The 23,919-nt window shown below is 34.7% G+C and overlaps 1 protein-coding gene across 1 annotated transcript; it reads left to right on the plus strand.

Moving 5' to 3' along the window:
- Window positions 1–375: 375 nt before the first annotated feature.
- On the plus strand, window positions 376–23,881 carry RGS21 (regulator of G protein signaling 21). The gene is made up of 4 exons (XM_045456124.1): window positions 376–386; window positions 4,798–4,874; window positions 9,568–9,734; window positions 23,678–23,881. The coding sequence occupies exons 1-4, from the start codon at window positions 376–378 to the stop codon at window positions 23,879–23,881; spliced, it is 459 nt and encodes a 152-aa protein (XP_045312080.1).
- Window positions 23,882–23,919: the final 38 nt, after the last annotated feature.

The raw sequence follows: 23,919 nt of genomic DNA on the forward strand, positions 1-23,919 counted from the left end.
TTATATACTTTTTTTCTGAGTTGATTTAACCTCCTATGAACAATAGTTGTCTTGTAAATGGATGTATATGAATTTTAGGAACCAAACTTTCAAATGGAATTTATTTCAGTTATGCCACAGACTCAGAGAAATGTCACATTTATTCAATGAGTTATTTGTTACTTAGAAGTTTAAGTGTTTTGACCAGTGAAAAGTTAACAACAAAATGAAAAGAGCTGAGCATAGCATGATTTAAAGAATGCCAATTTGTAACCCAGGGGATAGGTATTTGCATACTAATTGTAATGTTCCTGCTGTCACATTACCTTCAGCTTGAAGATCAGTCAGAAAGAGAAATTCGACATCATCTGTGACAGTCAGACAGTGGAACGAAAAATGCCAGTGAAGTGAGTTGCCTTTTAAAGCTATTTTTATCTCAGAAGAGGTACAAATGAAACACTTGAGCCTTCATTAGTCTCGATGTTTTGTTTCCTTCATTTCTGATAAATATGCTAATTGTTGTCTTTCTTACTGATTTATTTTCTTCCCCTTTCTCTATTGATTTCTTCTTCTTTTCTAAAATATGTCAACAGCTCATGACTTGCTTTTGCAGTTCTTTATATTTGCTAATATAAAGCAAGGTTATAAAGGGAGAAAAACCGGTGAGCTTTCTTTATGTGAAGCTTTTCAAAATAATGAAATGTTAAGAGTTCGAGACGTAGATATGTCTGATCCTTGCAAAAATTATTCATTATTGCAATATTTATTGAGAAATTTGAAAACAGATATTAAGTGCTGGGTAAGGAAGCAGCTGTCACTTCCTGGAGCACATGGACCCCTTGCTTGAATTTCCCATTCTCCAGCACACTGCTAATTGAGTGTGAACAGCTAAGTTGTTGGATTCCACATTTTTTAATGCAATACAACTGGTTCTAGCTGGCACAATTAGCAAGATAACTGGTAGCTTTCACGCAGTTCCCATCTGGCCTGGCTCTTCTCCGGACACATAATATGGGGACTGCTGGCCTTGATGGTGTTCGCTTAATGAAGGAAACAGAAAGGAAATCAGCCAAAACCCCATGAAACACTAAGTGCAATTTTGGCTCCAGATACATGGTGAATTTTCATGGCAAATCATACACATACAAAAAGTTGCTCTGATTATGCATCACAGTTATTCAGGAAATGCACACACTCAGTCAGACAAAAGCTCTGTTCGAGTTAAAACTAAAATCAAAACAAAATTTAAAAAGAGAGAGAAATAGCAGAGAGGCACATTGTCCGTTTTTTCAAGGTAACACGTGTCAAGTAAAATTTAACCAAGTTAGTACATTTTTAAATTAGCCACCTTCTTTTTTTCACCAATTTGAATTCGCTAGTTTCTTTCTTAACATTTATATAGTTGCATTTTTTAAAACATAAAACATAATTCTCAAGTCTAACATGAGAAATGTCCTATTTTCATTTGATAACGTGTGACATTTAAGAATCTGTCTTCTGAAAAGTTCCTATTGAGTCCTCAATTACTGCAATTCAGCTATTATTTAGAGGAAATATTTGTGTGAAATGCAATAAACTCTATCAGAGAAAATACAATTTCAAATTATTTATTATAAATGTTCCAAAACATGAACAAAGTACACGCATATGCATATTGACCTATTCATTCAAGGAAGAAGTGTAAAAAGAGTTTGGGTCATAAGGAGATATACCTGTGCTTGAATTCTAACTGCCTATTAGTACATGCAAGGTATTGCGCCAGTCATTAGCATCTGTGAGGCTCTTTATTCATTTGTAACATAGGATTAAAACACATTGTCATTTATAAGATTAAATAAGGTAAAGTATATGACATGCTGAACACCATGTGGTATAGATTGCAAACATTCAATACATTGTTGTACATTTTGATGCTACTAAAAATATTGTCTTTCAGCTTATTCATATATAACAATAACTTACTCTTCCACAGAATTATAAATATACAATCAACCCAGAAGTTAAAATTTTAAACAGAAAATTAAGAACATTATTTCTTTAAATAGTTGCATTTTACCTAGCTTCTGAAAAGTAAATACTGTGTTACCACCAACCCTCCCATCATATCAGGTAGTCAAAATTGAACCTTTCAAGTCAAACTTGAAATAGGTTAGAAAATTGTTAGCTGAGAGCATTCCAGGAATTATCACACACCTGCAGAGGTATCCTTTCAGAGAGCTGAAAGGCAAATTTACCTTCTATAATAATGCAGCATTTGGTGGACCATAAATAATACTAGAATATCCCAGTATCTCTAATTCTGTTACCTATAATATTCTTTATCTGTAGAAAATTATATTCTAGTACATCTCTTTAACTCAAAACATTACATTTTTTCTCTTGTCCTTGGTATCACACCATTTTCAGACTTTGTTTTCTTCCTTTGTTTTTACTGTTTTCCTACACTAATGAAGATAACTAGAATAGCTACCATTTACTTCAATACTTCCATTCCTAAGACTCCTTTACTTCTGATAAGGTCCTCACTGAATATTCCTTTTGCTTTCAGTGTATGCAAAATCTGGCTCTCCCTAAGTGACATGACTTGCCTTGATGACTTCAGAATGGATTTTGTCCATTTTCTCCAATTTCACATCTCTTAGGGATGGGAGTGAGGTCTGTAGTCTGTCGCTTCCCAATGATGCTTTCACATCATGTCTCCTCTTCCTTCCACCATTACACGCTCTGATGCTAATGCCATTCAACTATAACTTTCAATAATCATCTTATCACTGTCATCTACCAGCATCTTGAAAGCCATTGCGCTGCCTCCACTGAAGGTTTTAATACCCGCCACTATTTGGGGTTTGGTCATTCCTTTATTATTTGTTTCTATGTTCAACAAACATTTTTTTGACCAGACATACTGTTCTTGGTAGTGGAAAATAACAATATTTCATCAGAGAACCTACACAATGGGGGAAGTGTATTTTCATCCCTGAATGCTTTTTGCCTAGATTGTTTCTCAGTGGTTTTTGTTTGTTTGTTTGTTTGTTTTTGTGTGTGTGTGTATGTGTGTGCTTTTTTTTTTTTTTTTTTTTTTTTTGCTGGCTGTTCCTCATTCAAAGTGGGTGTACTGTGCAGCCAGGCTTTGTCTCAAAACTCCTCACTGCCCTGTTCGCTTACGTGTATTCCACTCATGGAAAGTAGGCTTTTTAAAAATAATCTGTTAACCACTAAATATCAGTCTTCAAATAGAGATATTTTTAGACATGTGCACATTAGAAGACCATGTGATGATTTTAGCACTATTTGGTAGAATTCTTACAAGATCTAATATTTGAGTCATATGAATTATCACATAAGCTTGTTAGAGTAACAGGTTTTATAGTGCACAAAAGCTCTTCAATGTAGATTTAAATCTAAGTTTCAGTCCCATTCTCCATTAACGAAAAATAGAAATTGAACAACTAAATTTTTTAAGTGTCCATTTAAATGAAAACCCACAATTTCAAAATGGTTTCACAGAAAATCTTGTGTCCCTAAGATTTAATAAATCAAAGGAGAAAGAAAAATCATCTGTCTACCACCAGCAAAGAAATCTCAGACAGGAAATGTAAGTAATGGAAGATAGTAAAATGAATTCCCAGTCACAGAGCCCTCTCTATGCACCCTCTAATGAGGACAGCCATTATTATCTGAAAATAGAACCACATCTGCAACCACAGAAGAAAGCACACTCAATCCCAACACAAATAATAAAAATGGCAGCAAATTATAGGAAGTAATAGATATAAAAGCATAAAGATCACTTCACAAAGCGTATTCAAGATTAGTCACCTTAACATGCAAATGTAAAATTTATAAGAATTACTAGATATGAGACTCTATTTTATTATCAATTGTTTTAATAAAAACTTTCAAAAATTAGCCCATGCATTTCCATAAGTAGGTCATTTGCACATCACAGCTACATGATCTAAGTTTTTTTTCTGGGTAGCAGATGCTTTCTATGGTTGGGAGCTTATCTCATCAGGATCTTAGTTTATTAAGGGGAATAATGCATGATATATTTGCATCTCAGAAAATTTATATCTTAAACCTGATTTACTATTTCTACATCATATCCCCAAAAGTATACCTTCTTCAGAAGACTTAAGTCTATAAATTTTTTGACTTCCTTGGAAAAGATATTACTCTGTCCTGACAGATACCTAGATTTAAATAAATCATCCCAGAATGGGAAGCATACCAGTCTTAGGAGAAATAAGGTCTGTCTCAGAGTGGGGTAAAATCTTCTCAAAATACTATAAATAAATACTTTCAAGATCATCACGTGTTAGAAATTCTTAACTGAAATTTTCTTTTACTTTTTTGATATACACAATTATGACATGGATAATTTTATATATTGTGAAAACTCAGAAAATAGTTCACTCATCACTACTGCCATCATGAAAACTTTTCAGAAATAGACTAGAGTAATACCATGTAAATTAACAATTAATATATTTATAGTTGAGAAAAACTCAATATACTTCATAGAACCATGAGCAATATCTCCTTTGCACCTTTATTAGAATATAAGAATTTACAAATATTAATAACATTTAAGCATTAATAACATTTAGGCATTAATAAGTAATTTGCTGATATCAAATTATATACCACTTTATGTTGCTATTGCTGTTCACTATGAAAAACATTAAATAATTTTTGCTTACCTTTTTCAGTTTGATTAATGGTGCTTTTAAATTACATAACTCAACAAATACACATATCTCAAATATTACTGTAGGTTATAGAAGAAAAAGATCACAATGCTATTGTCAAGGGTAGATGTTGTTTCTACAGGTCACCAACAACAGAAACAATGGCGTGGTCTGAAAATATGGACACACTTTTAACCAATCAAGGTAAGATCCAACTAAGTTTAAAAATATAACGATTAAAAGTAAATCATTAAATTCTGAACGTTGTAGTCATCATAAAATATGAGTTTGATCAATATTTGAAGTATAAGATTTCCAACAGTCTCACAAATTTAGGTCTCAAACCTAAATGGAATTAGGTTGGACTTAAAATAAGACAAGATTATAGAAACTCAAAACATTAACACAAAAAGAAAATCCCAAATAGGAAGTGAGAAATTTGTCATTTTTTTGTACTCATTATCATTTGATGTATGTATAATGACTGTTCTTGCTACAAGTTGAAAAAAATTCACAAACTATTGAAAAGTTGAAAATTGAAATAAATGACTTGTTTTTTCATGTCTTGGAAGCTAAAAAAACTTTTTAAAGTATTTATTTCAACTGATATTCTTTTTTTTTTTTTTTAATTTTTTTTTTAATTTTTTTTTTCAACGTTTATTTTATTTTTGGGACAGAGAGAGACAGAGCATGAACGGGGGAGGGGCAGAGAGAGAGGGAGACACAGAATCGGAAACAGGCTCCAGGCTCCGAGCCATCAGCCCAGAGCCCGATGCGGGGCTCGAACTCACGGGCCGCGAGATCGTGACCTGGCTGAAGTTGGACGCTTAACCGACTGCGCCACCCAGGCGCCCCTCAACTGATATTCTAATTTCTAGTGAAAACAAAAACATATTTAAATGTATTAATATGTACCTGTGTGGATGTTTATATTTATATTTAATACGGCTCAATAAGGCAATTTGGGCCAATTATAAATAAAATACCCTAGAATTTGATTCAAAGTAATCATTTGGAACTTCTGTTTCTGTTATAGATAATTTTGCTTTGCAGCAGTTCTATTGCATACAGGAAAAAGAAATGGCACTACAGAGACATATATTTTAAAATATTTAAAATTTAGTATCGTTGGTACTAATCAAATGGAATTTCCACTTTAAATTTGTTAAGTAAATATCAGAATATTAGAAAAGTTTTTTTTTAACGTTTATTCGTTTTTGAGAGACAGAGAGAGACAGACCATGAATGGGGGAAGGGCAGAAACAGAGGGAGACAGAATCTGAAGCAGGATCCAGGCTCTGAGCTGTCAGCAGAGCCCCGACAGTGGACTCGAACTCACCAATTGTGAGATCATGACCTGAGCCACAGTCAGATGCTTAACCAACTGAGCCACCCAGCCGTCGCTAGAAAAGTTTAAAACATAATAAAGTTGGGTGAATTTTTCATAGTTGCTTATTCATATATAAAATTGGATTGGATTAAACAAAATTATTCTGATTTTATGATTCTTAAATAACTAATTCCTAAAGCATAGACATAAAAGAATCCACGTTGCTCCTAGAATCCAATTAAGAACCTATACCAAAGACATCAAAGATATGGAATTGCATTTTTATAAGTTTTGAATGGCGTGTTTCTTTTCTACTTAAGTGTATAACCAGTGGGACAGATCAGGTTTACAAAAAGCCTTAAGAAAGTATCTCTGCAGGTGGTGATCCGGCTGGCTCCAGAGAAGGGGAGATCCAGGGGCCAACACCACAGAACAGAGGCATAGAAGATGTTGAGCTGAAGGCAAATGCTTTCCTCAACATATCTCCTGATCTTTTTTATTTCGTGCCCACATAGAGTAGAAGACACACAGATTCATTTTGAGTAGCTGTTGGTTTTTGCTTTTTATAATACCAAAAACAGCTTACAAAAAGAAAATGCTTCTTAACGCTTTAAACAGCTAAATGATTTCACCAAATTATCTAGTTATTTTGTCATCTTGGGGATATGTCTTACAGGTACCACACATAGGCTCTCAGATAGGTTTCAACACCTATTGTTTATTCCATTTGTCTAACCAGTAGCCATTCCAATTTGTAGAGAGTGCTCTCAGATGATATCATTTTAATCATATGTAGCATATTATTCCAAAGTCACATGACATTTTTTGATCATTCATATTGTATATATAGAATAGAAGCAGAGTTCAGTAAAATAGTGTGTTCAAGACAAGGATAGCTAACTCGTTTTAGCTGTTTATTCTGTTCCATTGTGCCCTAAACCTAGTGATGGCAGGGGGAGAGAAGCCGATAATTGCTCTCAGAGTGGTCCTTCGTTAAAATGGTAGGATGTGAGAAAATAGTAAGTTTCTTGATCTCTAACTTCCCATCTCTCTAAGATGCATTTAGATAATCCTCACTGGAAGGAAGCCTCATATACCTTAATGACACACATATAAAATATTGCCAGACAGGAATCTACATTCTTTCCGTATCCTTAAAGTATACTTCATTCTCTATATAAAATAGATTTTAGCATCAATTCTGTTTTGACCCCTCAAATTCATCGTTTGGACAAAACTCATGGAAATTTTAATTGAGTGTTACTAAGAGGATTTTTATAACCTAAATTTGTGTCACAGAAGCTTCTTGGATGTATTTTTAAATGCAATAAATGTGCAGTTAATTGAATTTTTTATAGTGATCACATATTAACGACATCCACACTCTCCAATATTTCTACTGAGAATTTTAATTGGTACCTGATAACCTTTTGCCATGACTTGTTATTTCAATGCTATTTCGAATAATAAAAAAAAATGGTTATATCTATTTTTAATCCAGTGTTTTTAGACATTTTAATCTTGCTCCCTTGAAGTCTTTCCCATTTTCTTTCATTAAACCATTTTGCTTCGTACCTGCAGCAACCTACAAACAACTGACTTTGGCTTCTGTTTCATAAACTATCTCTAACATTTTCTTTTTCACTAGTTAATTTTCCCTTTCCCCTGATTCTCCACAAGCTTATTAGTCCCAGCTTTGGAACTTGAAGGATCAGGTCTCTAAGCACACAGTCAGGGAAGAGCTGCTTTGAGGACATGCTAGGGGACCCTCGTGGCAGATGGAAGAGAAAGCCACCAACGTACCCTCCCAGAGGCAAGATCCCTCCCAGAGACAAAAGCACTGATGTATATTTTCCTCCTCAGAGAGATCCATAGTCTCATTTATAAACAAATACCAACCTCAGAAGTGTACAATCTATGAAACCGCATAATGTGAACTCAAGGTACTGGCTTAGTTCATCAACTGCAGGAATCTGATAATGACTTTTCTTACCTGCTAACTAGAAGCACACTCCTAACCATACTCATCCCTAAACAATTTAGCAAGAATTACCTTCTTGAATGAGCTCTATATATGCCGAAGAAGAATATTTCAGGGCACATTTTGATGAAATAATAAAGAAAAGAACAGTCTAAACAGGTGGTCATAAACTCAAATATCTATGAGAGCAAAGAATAACACATGTGTAAATTTGACTGAAAGTAAAATAATGGGGAGAGATAAGACATATGGGAATCATAGGTTGCAAGCACTAGCTGTTGTTATTAAATTCAAAGAAAATAGCATATACTAATCGAGGCAAAGTAAACAGCCTGCAAGTATGTGGGCCTATTTGCAGTCCCTGGTCTAAAGTTTCTGAACAAATCCATGCTCAGGAGAATACATGGGAGCAGGAGAAAAACACCATGAACAGGCTAGGTTACAGTAGGTGCCATGACGGAGATTGGAGGGACATCAGTGTTTTGTTTAAGGTAACATTGGGGAAAAGCCCATTTATTTGCCTCATTGACTTATAATTGCCTATCGCCACATCAAGAGGAAAAGCATTCACTCCAAGTATTTTGCCCATTATTTTCCTGGGTTAGAGATTAGAATTGGCCAATATATTCGTCCAAAATTAATAAATGCCAGTTCTTCCTTCTTTGCTTTGAGCCCAAACCCACACAATCTAATCCCTTAGCATCAAATTGTGCTTCCTCACCAACTCAAGGTAACAAAGATATTCTTACTTGGAATTGCTTTTAACATCATTAGCTTGATTTGGGCTTAGTGCATTGGGTGTAGAAAGCTAAAGCCTAGGGGCGCCTAGGTGGCGCAGTCGGTTAAGCGTCCGACTTCAGCCAGGTCACGATCTCACGGTCCGTGAGTTCGAGGCCCGCGTCGGGCTCTGGGCTGATGGCTCGGAGCCTGGAGCCTGTTTCCGATTCTGTGTCTCCCTCTCTCTCTGCCCCTCCCCCGTTCATGCTCTGTCTCTCTCTGTCCCCAAAAAAAAAATAAATAAATAAACGTTGAAAGCTAAAGCCTATGCAGTTTCCCATAAAGTAGCTACTATCAAGACTTTACCCTATGGGTGCCTGGGTGGCTCTGTCAGTTGAGCGTCCAACTTTGGTTCAGGTTATGATCTCATGGTTTGTGAGTCAAGCCCCGTGTTGGGTTCTGTGCTGACAGCTCGGAGCCTGGAGCCTGCTTTGGATTCTGTGTCTCCCTCTCTCTCTGTCCTCCCCTGCTCTCTCTCTCTCTCTCAAAAATAAATAAACATTAAAAAAAAAAAAAAAGACTTTCCCCTAAACGCAACTCCTAGACGTTATAGATCTAGAAAGAAAAGTACAGGTTTTCTTTGTTAGTGGAGCTAATTGGATACATAGAGACAAGACTATTTTATGTTTATGATTACTGATCAAAAATAAGGTTTCTACACTTAAAGACAAAAACATAAGTATATATAGAAGGATGATAAATATTTGCCACTGAATACTAAGTAAATGCTCATATCATACAACGTATTCATATTGGTTATGATTACTGCACTGAATGTTTCTTAAATTTTTCTCTTTTACATTTTACAGCTGGTCTAGATGCTTTTCGAACATTTCTAAAATCAGAGTTTAGTGAAGAAAATGTTGAGTTCTGGCTTGCCTGTGAAGACTTCAAAAAAACAGAAAGTGCAGAAAAGATGGCTTCTAAAGCCAAGATGATTTATTCTGAATTCATTGAAGCTGATGCCCCTAAAGAGGTGAGTAGAATATTCTAGAATAGTGAATATTCATCTCCTAGCAAATCTGCTCCCAATTATAAGACACTAAATCCATCTAAAGGGAAATCAAATTGTCGCTATGTATTCAAATAGAAAATGTCTGTAAACTCCAATAGAAGTGTCTTAAGATGATCCTATCTTTTACTGATTCAGCAAATATTTTTCACCACCTGTTATGTGCCAGGTTTTGTTTCTTTGACCAAAACTTTGACCAGAAGTTTTGTTTCTTTAGCACGACATTCATACTCTTGAAAAATAGTATTTATTGTCTTAAGTTAAATTGCTCTAAAGTTAACCCTACAGAAATGCTATTTAAATGTGTTGTTGCATTTCAAGCTCACTTTGGTTTTTCCTGTTGTAAATCATGGTAGTCAACATGGAATAGAATTCTAGAGTAGAATAATTTATTTAACAAATTAAGAATAATATGTGGGGGGAATACAGCTACTAACCAACATTATGAATTCTTCACTTTTAGTAGTTTGGATGTCCACATTATGGCATGTAATGTCTTATTTTTCAAAAGAAGGATTTGCTTACCTTTATTTCTTTAATGGCAAAAATGAGCCAAAGGTGTGAGGCATTGTTTTATGTGATCAGGACCCACCTGCGCTGCTTTAAGGTCAGGAAAGTAGAAAACGCCTTAGAAAGAAACCTGGAAAGACTGATAATAGCTCCCCAAAAAGTGTTCAATGTGTGTAACATCTCATTTATATTTGATTTCATTCTCAGAACCAAAACTGTGATCATCTTCACATACCCCTTTAACATTTCGCTTTAAAGTTTAAGCAATTTATAATTTAAAACCACTTCCGTTCCCCACTGATGATATCCTGTAAGCAAAGAGTTTTAATGCATAAATAGCAAACAGAAAGCTACACTGCATTACTAGTACCAAATAGAAACTTTTGGTACAAGTCATTTTTCTAATAGAGGTAAAATATCAGTTTCCTCCAAAGGGACAGTTATCATATTTTCTGATCCAAAATTGGGATTCATGGTGTGAGAAGGGTTATTGTACTTATGGGGACAAAGAACAGAATAGGTGAAATGAAAACACTTTTGGAAAGTCCAGGACATAAAGTTGCTGTAGCAGTAGTTCAAGTTTTAATTGGACATTAATTACTGCAGCATACATTGGCTAGTATAACTTTACAGGCATATATATGAGCCACTAAAGCACAGCCTTGAATTCATGGGGTGGTGAAGGCAGGGGGTGGATTTTTAACTGCTGTGGAGCTATTTTAACATTCATTTCCCAGTCACCATCTAAGAATCAATAAATAATTCTGGAAAATTGAAAATATAGTGTATGAGATTTGTCAAGTTGATTAATGTGTCATTCCCTAAAAGGCTTTGAAATCAGCTCTAAAGATATCCTATTTATTGTGATATTGATTTGAAAGCCAGATTTTTTTCTTCTTTATGAAGTCATCTAATTAACAGTGATTGTTTTAGAATAACATTCTCAAACATTTGCATGAAAAGTCTTCTAATAAGAAATGCTACCTTTTCATTCAATCTTACAATATATAATAAATTATCAATTTTGACAAAACAGTTTTGTTTTCCTAGTCTTGTCTTCTAAAATAAATTTACACAGTAATAATTTAAACAAACAGCACAGTCATTATTTTAGGATATAAGAATTTTACAGCTTTTTATAATTTGTCCATCTAATTAAATTGGCTAAATAAATATAACTAAATTTATGACTGCTTTTCAAGTAGTAGATTATGTTTTCTCCTTGAAGTGTCTAAAAATGTTTTTATTGAATATGACAAAATTCACTGAAAACAAAGAAATATATATATATATATTTGAAATAGTCATTATCTTTCCTATTATTTGCCACTAGTTGTTTCTAGTTCAACAAATTATTAAATTTCAATTCCCAAATTACTAAAGGACATTTGCCTCTTATATTATATACCAATCACAGTCTTCAAGATATTTCCCTGTAGTCCATCAGCTTTAGTTTAATTTTATTACAACTGTGAGCATGTTGAGTCATTAAATCTATTTTTTGAATACCTGTCCACACAGTGAAGTGATGAAACAGAAGATAGTGACTTGTAATAAAACCAGCCAAATATACAAAAAGCAATATAATAATAAAACCACATTTAAAATTCATTTTAGCACACTGGAAAAGTGATCAAATCTGGAGAGTTAAGGGATGTTTTTTCAGGGTAATTCACACATGAAAAATGTATGTCATGAAAACAGTAATATCAAGTCAGCATTTGAAGAAAGAATATTTCAGACTGAGGACATGGTGATACAACATGGAGGTACAAAGCTTCCCGGTGTTTTCTAGAAACTGCAACCATCTGGATATTGCTAATGAGAAGTGGGGGGTGAAGTTGGATAGGCAGCAGTAAAGATAAAGAAAAGATGGGAAGTATTCTAGATTTATCTAGTAGGCAGACTTAACAAGATGAGGTGATATATTTGATATGGAAGCTGGAAGACATGATTTTCATAAGTAAAAACAGTTACTTAAGAATGAGATTTATATGAAAATATTCTCCATTTTGTTATACAGTTGTAGTTGTATAAGTGACTCTTACAAAGAATCAAAATTATAACCAATTTCCTTGGTAGCAAACCCTAAAGTAAAGGACAATGGCAAAGTCATCTTACCCGAATGTCTATTAATTCCTGTTTATTTTCTTTTCCACTTCTTGTGTCTTTATTTCCTCATCTATAAAGTTGCTATCATAACTTAACAATTTTTAATTTATGCACTTAGACAATTTACAATTAGATTATACTAAATTTACAATAAACAATCCCTGTCTATAAATTGACATTACTAATGGTTCTCAGTTTCCCAGGCAAAGACAGCACATTGAACAAAACAACAAAAAAAAATGAACTTCTAGGTCTCTAAGAGAAGTGATAATAATTGTAACTGGCCTATATGCCCTCTCACTTACAGTGTTACAGTTCCTGTGGTTTCTACACTAATAGAGAGTTAGTGTGATGTAATGGAAAATTGGAAATTTAGAGATACCTAGATCTAATTCAAATCCTGTAATTTTGTGGTAAGCTGCTTTATCTCTCTGAGCCTCAGTTTCCTCATCTAAGAAAGCATTTATAAAACAAGCATGTAACAACCACAGAACACACATGAGAATGATGAATGAGACCACATGTCAATGGTTTACATTATGCAGAACAGCTTTTTTTTTTTTAATGTTTATTTATTTTTGAGAGAGAGAGAGTGAGACAGAGTGTGAGCGGAGGAGGGCCAGAGAGAGGGAGACACAGCATCGGAAGCTGGCTCCAGGCTCTGAGCTGTCAGCACAGAGCCCAACGTGGGGTTCAAACTCACGGACCGTGAGATCATAACCTGAGCTGAAGTCGGATGCCCAACCAACTGAGCCACCCAGGCGCCCCTATGCAGAACAGCTTTTAAGAAATTGTAATCCCTTTCTTTTTTTAAAAAAAAACAAGTCACATTATAGCCTTATGGGCTATAGTTTCAACCTGAAAAAAACCATTATACAAACATGTTAGCAAATCACTAGTTTCAAATAAAAAGTGCTACTCATTGAATGGACTATACCTAAAGAATTTTAGAAGAAAATACTGAGAAAAAAAAAAAGTATGACCCAAGTGTTTTAAGTAAGCGATTTGAAAATGAGAAAATTATTAGACAAGCAATATTTTTAAATTATTTTTAATAACGTTAAAATATTTTCAAGCAATATTTTCTACTTAACACACATTACGTACCTTTAGGTGGTAACAGAAAAGTTCTTAAACTTGTTCATTCTTCCTTTAATTTGGAAAGAATTTCATAATATTTCATAATATTTGGAAATTTTAAGAAAATAATACTTCGTCTCAAAAGAATGGAAATCTTCAAAAAAATTCAAATAATATTTTTGTATTAGCTAAGACACTGACATATTTTAAATATTCATGTTATATCTATATCACTTATATATATTATATTTATATCATTCCTTTATATTGAAAAGAAAATTGGTCAGGATGGAAAAATATGTGATTAGAGAGAGAAATGTTTATGTCATCATTCTGTGATATTAGAAAATGTTCTAAATCATACAACAGTGGGATGTTTAAAATTATATAAATTCAAAATCCAACTGCATATTATCCTGGATTATTCAATCCAGGAACAAATACATTGGCAGTTTTTTAAGTCAAAGGATATTGGTGTGAAGTACTTAATTGTTAAATGTATTTATTAAATGTGAAGACACCATAATTCATAAGACAAAGCAGTAACTATAGTCATAAAGAAGAAGGTATCTTAATGAGTAGTGTGCAGGACACTTTTTAAAATATCTGTGTCTGGTTTTTTTGCTTTTATTTTTAAGGCAGTATAATGTTATTTATTGGCATATTTTATTTCACAACAGTAAATGCTTATTTTGTGCCTACTATTCACCCTCATATATGATAAAGTACCTCCATGGAAGAGAAGTTCAGTCTAGGCTGGAGAACAGAATTCACACACACACACACATAAGTATAAAGCAATATGTTGTGTGAAGCAGGCAGCTTGATAAGGAAATGCAAGAAAATAAAATAGGTTGAAACTATGGTTTGACTCAAAAAAACTTTGACTCTAGTTGGGTTTTTAAAAATGAAATTTATAGAACTAGGAACAAATAGCAAGGCAACAAATGATTAAGTGCAAAAACAAAAAAAAAGTTACAGAGGAAACTCTTTGCATTAAACCTAGAAGGATATAATGATTGAATAGTAGTGAGACAAGATATTGAGATAAGGCCTTTATTTTAAGATTAGCTTTAAATGGAGTCATGAGCTAAGGAAACAGATATATGAATTATTGGTAGAGAGAAGCCCATGAAAATGGGCATTTAGAAGCACTTCTGGATACAACTGTCTTGCCAATTTTGTATTCTCCATCTTATATTCAAAACTTTTCTTTGCATTTTTAAGTGCCATTTCCCCAGTGTGTTGATGTTTTTGTCCTACCCCACAAGTTGCTGCTTATCAACAGTGCCCCCCCAACTCTAGAATCATCTCCAGATATAATGAGTTAGCTTATTTACTAATTTCCTAACTTTGGTGCACTAATCACTAAGTGGCTAATACATGTCAGGAATCATGCTGGTGCAGATAAGAAAAAGGAAAGAATCCCTGAACAGGTAAAGCTAACCATTTTGATGGGAGGACTCCAGTTAAAAAATAATTACAATAAGCTTTCATGAGAGTTGCAGTAGGGAAATACAGGTAATGTGGTAGCATGCATCAGGAAAATCCGATTCCAGGGGGTGATAAAATATATCTCAAAAGAAGTAATTCATGAGCTTTGACCAGTAATGGGAGTATACAGGGAAAAAAGACACAGTAGGAGGGAAGAAAGGAAAGGAAGAACAGTGGAGAAAAGGATCAGCCAGTGCCTAGAAGCTAGTCCAGTAGGGAAGGAAGCCTAGTACTGTATGTCGCAGTGCAAACTGGGGTAATTCACCTCCTGGAGCCCAATAATTTCTGCCTCTGAAAATAAAGGGTCTATGAAAAAGAAAGAGAGAGACAGGAGAAAAAGGAGCAAATTGAGGAGGAGGTGGGGTAGGAGGAAGGGAGGAAAACACAGCTAAAGAAACCCATGAGTAACGTGTGCACAGTGCTTCTACGTGGACTCATCCGATCATCATTGTCACTATCTTACGGAGGTATCACAATCATCCACATTGTACGGATGAAAATGAACTGAGCCCTAGAGAAAAAGTAATGAGCCCTGCATCATTAAGATACAACAGACCACGAGGAGAGAGGTCTACAGCCCATGCTTTTAGGTTTCAAATTCCTTTCTTCAGATCTATTTATCTTATATGTTTGCAAAATAGCCCAGAAACCTTGATGTTTATGCTAAAGGCAAAAGTATAAAATTATCTTGGCACATAGAGTCTATCTTCCTTTCTAACAAAAGCTTTATTTCTCTTCTCATATTCTCTTTAATTTGTATAACTTCTTAAACTATGAAGCTTAGATTCAAATATGACATTAAGAGAAAAAAGAGTTGTGGGAGTATTTCTTCCAAATAATTTGCAGTATCATTTTGGGCCTCTGAAAAACTGGTTGCTACATTTCAACTCAAAAAGAAAACAGTCAGGAGTGCCTGGGTGACTCAGTAGGTTAAGGATCCAATTCTTGATTTCGGCTCAGGTCATGATCTCACGGTTAGTGGGATCGAGCCACACATATGGCTGTGCACTAGGTGTGGAGCCTGCTTAAGATTCTCTCTCTCCTTCTCCCTCTGCTCCTCCCCTACTCACACATGCACGCAAAAGCTCTCTCACTCTCGCTCTGTCTTAAAAAAAAAAAAGGAAAACAGAAACACTCAGGTGTTTTTTGAACTTCCATGGATCCCTGTGCTAGTGAAATTAATCTTGCATTAGTATGTTTGTGTTGTTGAATGAAGCCAGTCAATCTGACTCCCCTGCAGCTGTTCCAGATAGCTTTGCTTATGTACGTCTATTTTTAGCAATCTTTATACATTATCCATACATATTAAGTACATTATTTTTAGCAATTTGTGTGATGTCATATGTTATGATTTCTTTTGTTTCTTTGCCCAATTTGAGATGTTAGCGTTACCTCCCGATTCGTGTCACTTATTTCTGTCTCTAAAGCCAATAAGAACAAAAGGATAAAGTCTTGTGCAGGGATGAATTCCTTCTAGATGTTACAAACTTGGCTATTTTCAACTTTAATAGCCCCTTGAGAATATATTTCAGAATATTCGTGTGCCTTTAATGATGCCAAAAATGAAGTAATAGAAGAGGTGTTAGTGGTGATTAAATAGAATTATGTAACCAAAAACATGATTATAGGCGGCTTTAATTTGAATAGTAATTTTTAAGCTCTGTTGTGAATGAGGTCTGAGATGCTGCCTGCTCCATTTTAGTAAGGTGTTTTACATATGCATGCACACACCCTTTGCATAATGACAGTCTCCTGCTACACTATACATTCTAAATGAGGACAAGGCTATCTAATTTGAATGTGAGAACACAATTGAAAACTTTTCATTCAAATTATGTAAAATTATATAAAGCACAGTTTAGGGTCACAGGAAAGCCAAATGGTACACTTTAAAATGTATTCTTCCTGATAAAATAATTTGTTGAAAACCAAAAGAATTTAAAAACCACTGGTGTAGCAAAGAGGAATTTGGCTGGCATGCCTTGTAGTTAACAAAATCACATGGGTACTAAAATATTCTGGATCTTTAGAATAAAATTGTTTTTAAACAACTACCACAAACATCATTCAGAAGGCAGTCATTTTAATGCAATGGATTGCTGTCAATGTCACCAGTGTCAAGGCCTTTTCAAAACTGACAGAATTTAAAAGTCTCTTAATGGTTGTGATGACATCTCAGCTGTCATTCTGGAAGAACCACAATTCTTGTTTTCTGAGATTGACAGTGCAGTGGTCTCAGATATCTAAGATAATTTATAATCTTTTGAAAAATAAGCATATTAAATATCGTACTTCTCGGAGTCCTTGAAACTAAAGAGTATCTTTACAAACACAATGCAAGTAACTATCATATTAGGAAATAATATATCTCTGTTTATTTCCTCAACTGACACACTGTTCAGCCCAGGCTCTGGACCTGTTAGTTTGACTGCTCAACAAAATCTAAGCTGCCCTGTAACTCCCAAGCAATTCAGGAGTCCCTCAATACCATACAATTGGAAAGTGTGCATCTTTAGAAGGCCACTTCCTGATGGATCTCACTTTTGGTCTACTCTAAGCTCAACATCTTTTCTGTCTTACTTTTTGAGATAGAAATCCATCCATGTATTTTCTGGTAGAACTCAGCCAAAAATCATAGTTGAAATGAATGCAAAGTTGAGGGTATGGTTGACAGACATGCCCCAGAAGTGATTCTTTTAAAGAAATTTATGTCAGAATATATATATTAGGCCCAACATTTTTCACTTCTTCCCCCAGTTACTGAAAATTCAAGGCATTTTGAGAAGAAAAGACATGACAATTTTGATAGCTTAATTCTCACATCTCACCCAAATTGACTTTTCAGGGGGCATTTAACAAAATTGATCACTCTCTCTTAATTGAAATACTATCTTTAATTGACTTCTAAGACTTGATCTCTTCCCTCCTTACTGACTGCTCTTTAACAATTGCTTTTGCTGTGCAGACCCATAACCCAACATACACTATAATGAGGGAAGGCAATCCTCATTTCTTTTCTTTTTTTTAATATAATTTATTGTCAAGTTAACTAACATACAGTTTATAAAGTGTGCTCTTGGCTTCAGGGGTAGATTCCCATGTTTCACTGCTTATATACCACACCCAGTGCTCATCCCAACAAGTGCCCACCTCAATGCCCATCAGCCATTTCTCCTTCTGCCCCCCCTCCCCGCACCTCCATCGACACTCAGTTTGTTCTCTGTATTTAAGTCTCTTATGGTTGCCTCCCTCTTTCTCTGAAACTACTTTTTTCCAATTCCCTTCCTCCATGGTCTTCTGTTAAGTTTCTCAAATTCCACATATGAGTGAAAACATACGATATCTGTCTTTCTCTGACTTACTTTCTGCTTACATTCACTCTGCCAGGAATTTACTCTAGTTCTATTTCTTTAAAAGAGCAGCTCAAGGGGGCACCTGGGTGGTTCAGTCAGTTAAGAGTCCGACTTGGGCTCAGGTCATGATCCCATGATTCATGAGTTCAAGCCATATGTCGGGCTCTGTGCTGACAGCTCAGAGCCTGGGGTCTTTTTCATATTCTGTGTCTCCCTCTCGCTCGGTGCCCCTCCCCCCACCTCATGTTCTGTCTCTCTCCCTCTCAAAAAAAAAAAAAACATTAAAAAAATGTTTAAAGGGCAGCTCAAACTTAACAAATTCAAGTCTGACTCCTGATTTTGTGTTCAAAACTATCTTCAACTTGAGTCTCCCAATCTTAGGTAATAGCAACTCTGTTCTTCTGTTTGCTCTGGTGAAATAATTGGTAGTCATCCTTGATTCTTCTCTTCCACTCACTCCCCATGTCCAATCCATCAACACTTTCTGTCACCTCATTCTTCAGAATATTGTTAAAATCCAGCCATTCTTAAAGATTTTGTCCCTCATCCCAGCTTACTATTCAATCACTAGCTCCACCCATTCTACCTTCTAGGTGTCTTCAAAATACGTGCATGTCCCACTAATTACATAGTTGAATTCACCATCGCCAACCACCTGAACTTCTGATATTTTTTTTCATTTTTCTTCCTTTTAAACACACCCAGCTATCACACCACAGGGCAACCAGTGACATGTTTTTTTGTTGTTGTTGTTTTCCAAACATGTTTGTACATCACCACTTTACTTAAAATTCTCCTCCTTGCTCTCAGGCTAAGAATTCTTTAATGAGAACTTCAAGGTCCCACATAATCTGACGCCTTCATGCCTCTCCAGGTTCTTGTCTTTCCTCCTCTCAAACCCCACCAGGCTTCTTCTGGCTTACCCACCCATCTGCAATTACCTTTCTTAATCTCTATTCATGACAGTACTTCAAAGATTTGCTTAAAATCTCATTTCCTTTGAGCTGCCTTTTCAAAATCTGTCTTCTTGATGGACTTTTCACTTTAATCACCTCTTCAGATCCTTCACACAACTTCTAAGCACCCACTCAATAAAATATTTCAAATAAATAAGTTCTAGGAAAGATTACAAATGAAATGCCTACTTTTTCAGATAGATATTAGTTTTTACCCTCAGAAAAATGGGGATAATAATACTGTATATCTTATAGTTGTGTGCACGTGACATAAGACAGCCATATAAAGACTTAGTATATCGGTACTAATATTTAATAAATAGCAACAATTATTATTTACAGTTAAAATAATCATATTTAAATATCATTATGATTATTTTAGAGATAATGCCAGTGTCCAAATATTTTGCCAGGGATGAAAACAGAGTAATCAGGGAAAACATCTAGGGAGAGAAGACTTCGTATAGATGAAAGAATGCATATTTTGGGAGGCATGCAAAGAAAAAGGGAATTAGCAAAATAAATAGGGAAAAGACAACAGATACAAAAAGAGTTAGTTCCATATCATGAACTATTGAATTCTCTTTGTAGTGACAAATCTGTTTTCTCTGATAATCAGATTGAATACTTAACATTAACAGAAGCCTTTGTATCTAAATCTGTTTAATCAAGAAATCAAATATCTTAAAAAGTTTAAATCAAAATAGTGTGTAATGATAAGGAAATTATAGTGACTTTCCTTCTGTGGGTAAGGAAGGCTTCCCAGAGGACATTCAACTTAAGCTAAATCATAAAAGGTAAGGAAAATCTATACAGAATAAAATCGTGGGGGTGAAAGGGATCTTAGATGCTGAAAACAGCACAAATAAGAGCTTTAGGTACAAAAGTTCCTTCAGGAACAGAAAGTAGATCAGTTTTATAGATATTGCTAAGGACAAGTAGGAGATTTTGAAACAGCTCATTGGACTCTGGGTGTGAGGAAGTTCAAATGCCAAGGTAAGATATGTAAAGCTTATGTTACTAAAAATAATGGGTTTTCAGCTGAATATTCATACAATGAAAGTGATATTTTGGTGAAACTGGTGTAGTTATGCTTTCACGTGTTCAGGAGGGAAAGAAAAGGCATTATAAGAAGAGGTATCAGACTAGAGGTAAATTTCATAATTTAGGAAAGAAATTCCATTATAAAAGACTAAACTGGAGAAATATGAGTGAAAAGGACCATTACAAAATTACAAAAGAAAAGGCAAATGAGGGGGAAAAATAGAGAGAGATCAGAGAAAAAAAAAATGTCAGAGATGACTCCTATGTTTTGAGCTTGAAGAACTTGGAGGAATATATAAATAATGACATTTATACAAACATGTGGGTGTGATGTTTTGTCACTGACATTAAGCTGAATTGCCAAGACACAGTCTCTTAAGACTACTAATTATCTCCTGGGATTAGTATATCTGCTCATCACTCAGCTATCATAGCTGATGTTGGCAGCTCCTTGGTAGGAAAACAGACAAGTCAGAAAAATAAGAGAGGTAAGTCAGAAGAACAATTTTAACCTATTTTAATAAATAACATTAATTATTGGTATTATGCTGAGGTGGAATAGTTTTCTTCAAAATTTAAACATGAGTTTTAACAGATATAGAAACTTCTTTTTTACTTTATTTATTCAGTACATATTTATTGAGTCCTTACATGGCTCAAGGCATAGAGAGGGATGCACAAAATGTAAATATAGCCTAAGTGACATAGGGTGGATATTACTTGAATGTAGCCTTACAGACATAGAAGATGGTGAAAGGAGTGACTTTTCAGCTAGACTAGGATGGTATGAAATAAAATGTGCGTAGGTGGGAAAATAAAAGGAATTTGAAAGGAAGTGTCTAGCTTGGTAGGAATACAGGGCACACCTAGAGGAGAAAAAATTGTATCAGGTAGAACTATGTTGTAAAGTCCATGAATGCCAAAATCAAGGCTTTGGAGTTTTCAAATAGGAAATGGGGAGTTACTGCAAGTGTTCAGTTCTGATGAAAATAATAATAAGCCAGCACTGTGTACCAGGCACGCACCAGCCCTGCTGTCAGTGAAAACTCACCCAATGAATGAATGCCTCAGTGAGCCGAATTGCTATATTTACTATTATGGGGGATACAAAGTTAAACAAATTGCAGATGATGCCATTAAACAATTAACAGCATGGCTAAGGGAGGGAACAGACAATATTTATCCTCATATCCCCACAACACAAGATAGGATTGATGAAACAGAATACCCTAGATGTTTAAAAACCACTGCAAGAGCTTGACGTCGGCCACTATTTACTGATCCCCACTATGAGGGAGGCGGTATACTAGGCTCATGACATGGCATCATGCCACTTCCCTCCTCAGAACTCTTCAGGGTCTTCCTAGTGCTTCTAGCAGAAAAATAAAAACTCTTTACACTTCACGTAAGCCCTACAAGACTCATAGGCAACTCTCATTACAGGAACTTTCTTTGTCATACTCTATACTCCAGCCATCCAGGCATAGCAGCTTTTCAGAACATAACAAATTCTTGCATCAGGGACTTTGCTTTCATTGTTTTTTTTTTTTCTGCCAGAAATGTTTTGCCCCAGATCCTTAGAAGACTCGCTTCTTCTCATCATTCAAGTTTAAATCTAAAATAATGCTATTTATTTAGTTGTTGGTTATCTTTTCCCAAGTATAGAAAGCATTTTTACATAATAGATACTCATAAATATTTGTGAAATCAGTGAATATATGGACCATTTCGTTTTATTCCTTGTAACAAGTCAGTTAAGAACTATCTAGCTTAAACATGAGGAAGTAGAGCTCAGAAATATTAAAATAACTCCCTCTGGTCACCAAGGTCCTAAGTGTTAGAACACAGATGAGAAAATTATCCCAAAGTCTTTCCACTGTCCTGTACCATCTTCCTGTATAACGAAGAAGAAATTGATTCCAGGTTTTGAGGTCTTCAGGAAGTTGCAGCATTGAACCTGAGACTTTGATGGATGATGGAAAAGGATGATCAGAGAAATAAAAGTGCAGATGTGGGATCACTGAGTAGCTGAAGTCTCTCAACAAAGAACATCTGTGAACAAATAGTGGACTTTTCATGATTCTTTTCAAATTAAAAGTTTTTCTTCTTTTTTTCTTCCTGGAACAACAGTATTAAAATATTTTGATATTACTTATCTCATTTAGTCCTTGAAACAGTTTAAGATAGATGTTATTCCTATTCCCTTTTATACCATGGAAATCGAACATTAAAAGAAATGATAGAACTTACTTCATTCATATGAATAGCAAGTAAGTAGCTGAGGAAAGGTTTGATTATAGGTATGTCCTCCTCTTTTAACCTCCATTTAATAAGCAAAAATTATCATTTATAGTCTTTCTTTTACCAGACCCCCAAATTATGGCATTTTTGTAATCTCTTCCATTTTGCCAAGAAACACTTTAACTCTATTCAACTAATATTTATTGATTTCTTATTATGTGGTAGATATTCTGCTAAAGACTAGAAAATAGAAAGATGAATAAGACAGATACAGCACCTGCCTTTCATGTTTTTAAATCTATGATTCAAATCTCTTTTGCACTTCATGAATATTTTCCATTTAAATTAGAAAACTTGGATATGAAATTTTCTGCTTCACAGAATATACCCTGGAATTTGTGTAGAGTTGGACAAGTATCTTGACAAGAAGGTTTGGGGCATTTTACAAATTTTCAGATGAATGGTGTGTCTACTATAGTAGATCTCTATTAGATCTTGCTGGGAATACTCATGTATAGTAATGGTATGGGGACAGGGATACACACACACACACACACATACACATATAGAGCTATTCTGTGGAAGGCATGGGAGTCAGTGAAGAGGGGGATATTATTTGCTTTATTTTGGCAAACAAAAAGAAACACAAATCAGAATGAAAAGCAATGATGTGTGGGAAAACAACAAGGGGAAGTATGAAAATGAGGATGGGTTGGTAGAAGCCAATCTAGTAAGTTCTGTTTATTGTTCTGTCTATGGAGAGTACATTGTAAGTATTAGGGTCAAAGTACTAAGGGAAAAGGATTTGCGGGAAAAGAAATTTAAAAACATGAAATATCTTGTTTGATTTTTTTACCGTCCCATTTTTGTTTATAATCTCAAAATAAGGCTTTATCTGTGTTCTCTGTCAATGCCAACCCTCTCAACCTAGGAAATATAATTAAACCAAACATGTGTTCTACACTACAAAAAATAAATGTATGACCTTTCTGCTGTTTTGCATCAGATTAACTTTGTGTTTAGAAAAGAAATTATATAATATGTGTATCTACCATCTGTATAAACCACGTATTCCTTGATTAAACTAATGTAATTATATGCAAACTTATTTCCACAGATCAACATTGACTTCAGTACCAGGGACCTCATCTCAAAGAATATTGCAGAACCAACTCTCAAATGTTTTGATGAGGCTCAGAAGTTAATCTATAGTCTTATGGCCAAGGATTCTTTTCCTCGATTTCTAAAGTCAGAGATTTATAAGAAACTGGTAAATGGCAAGCAAGTTGGAAATCATAAAAAATGGTTTCCTTTTTTGTAAAAAAGGTTAATGATAAACCAGTAATGAAGTTAAAATTT

Source organism: Leopardus geoffroyi, chromosome C3 (assembly GCF_018350155.1).
Source record: "Leopardus geoffroyi isolate Oge1 chromosome C3, O.geoffroyi_Oge1_pat1.0, whole genome shotgun sequence".
In the NCBI taxonomy this organism is placed as follows: domain Eukaryota; kingdom Metazoa; phylum Chordata; class Mammalia; order Carnivora; family Felidae; genus Leopardus; species Leopardus geoffroyi.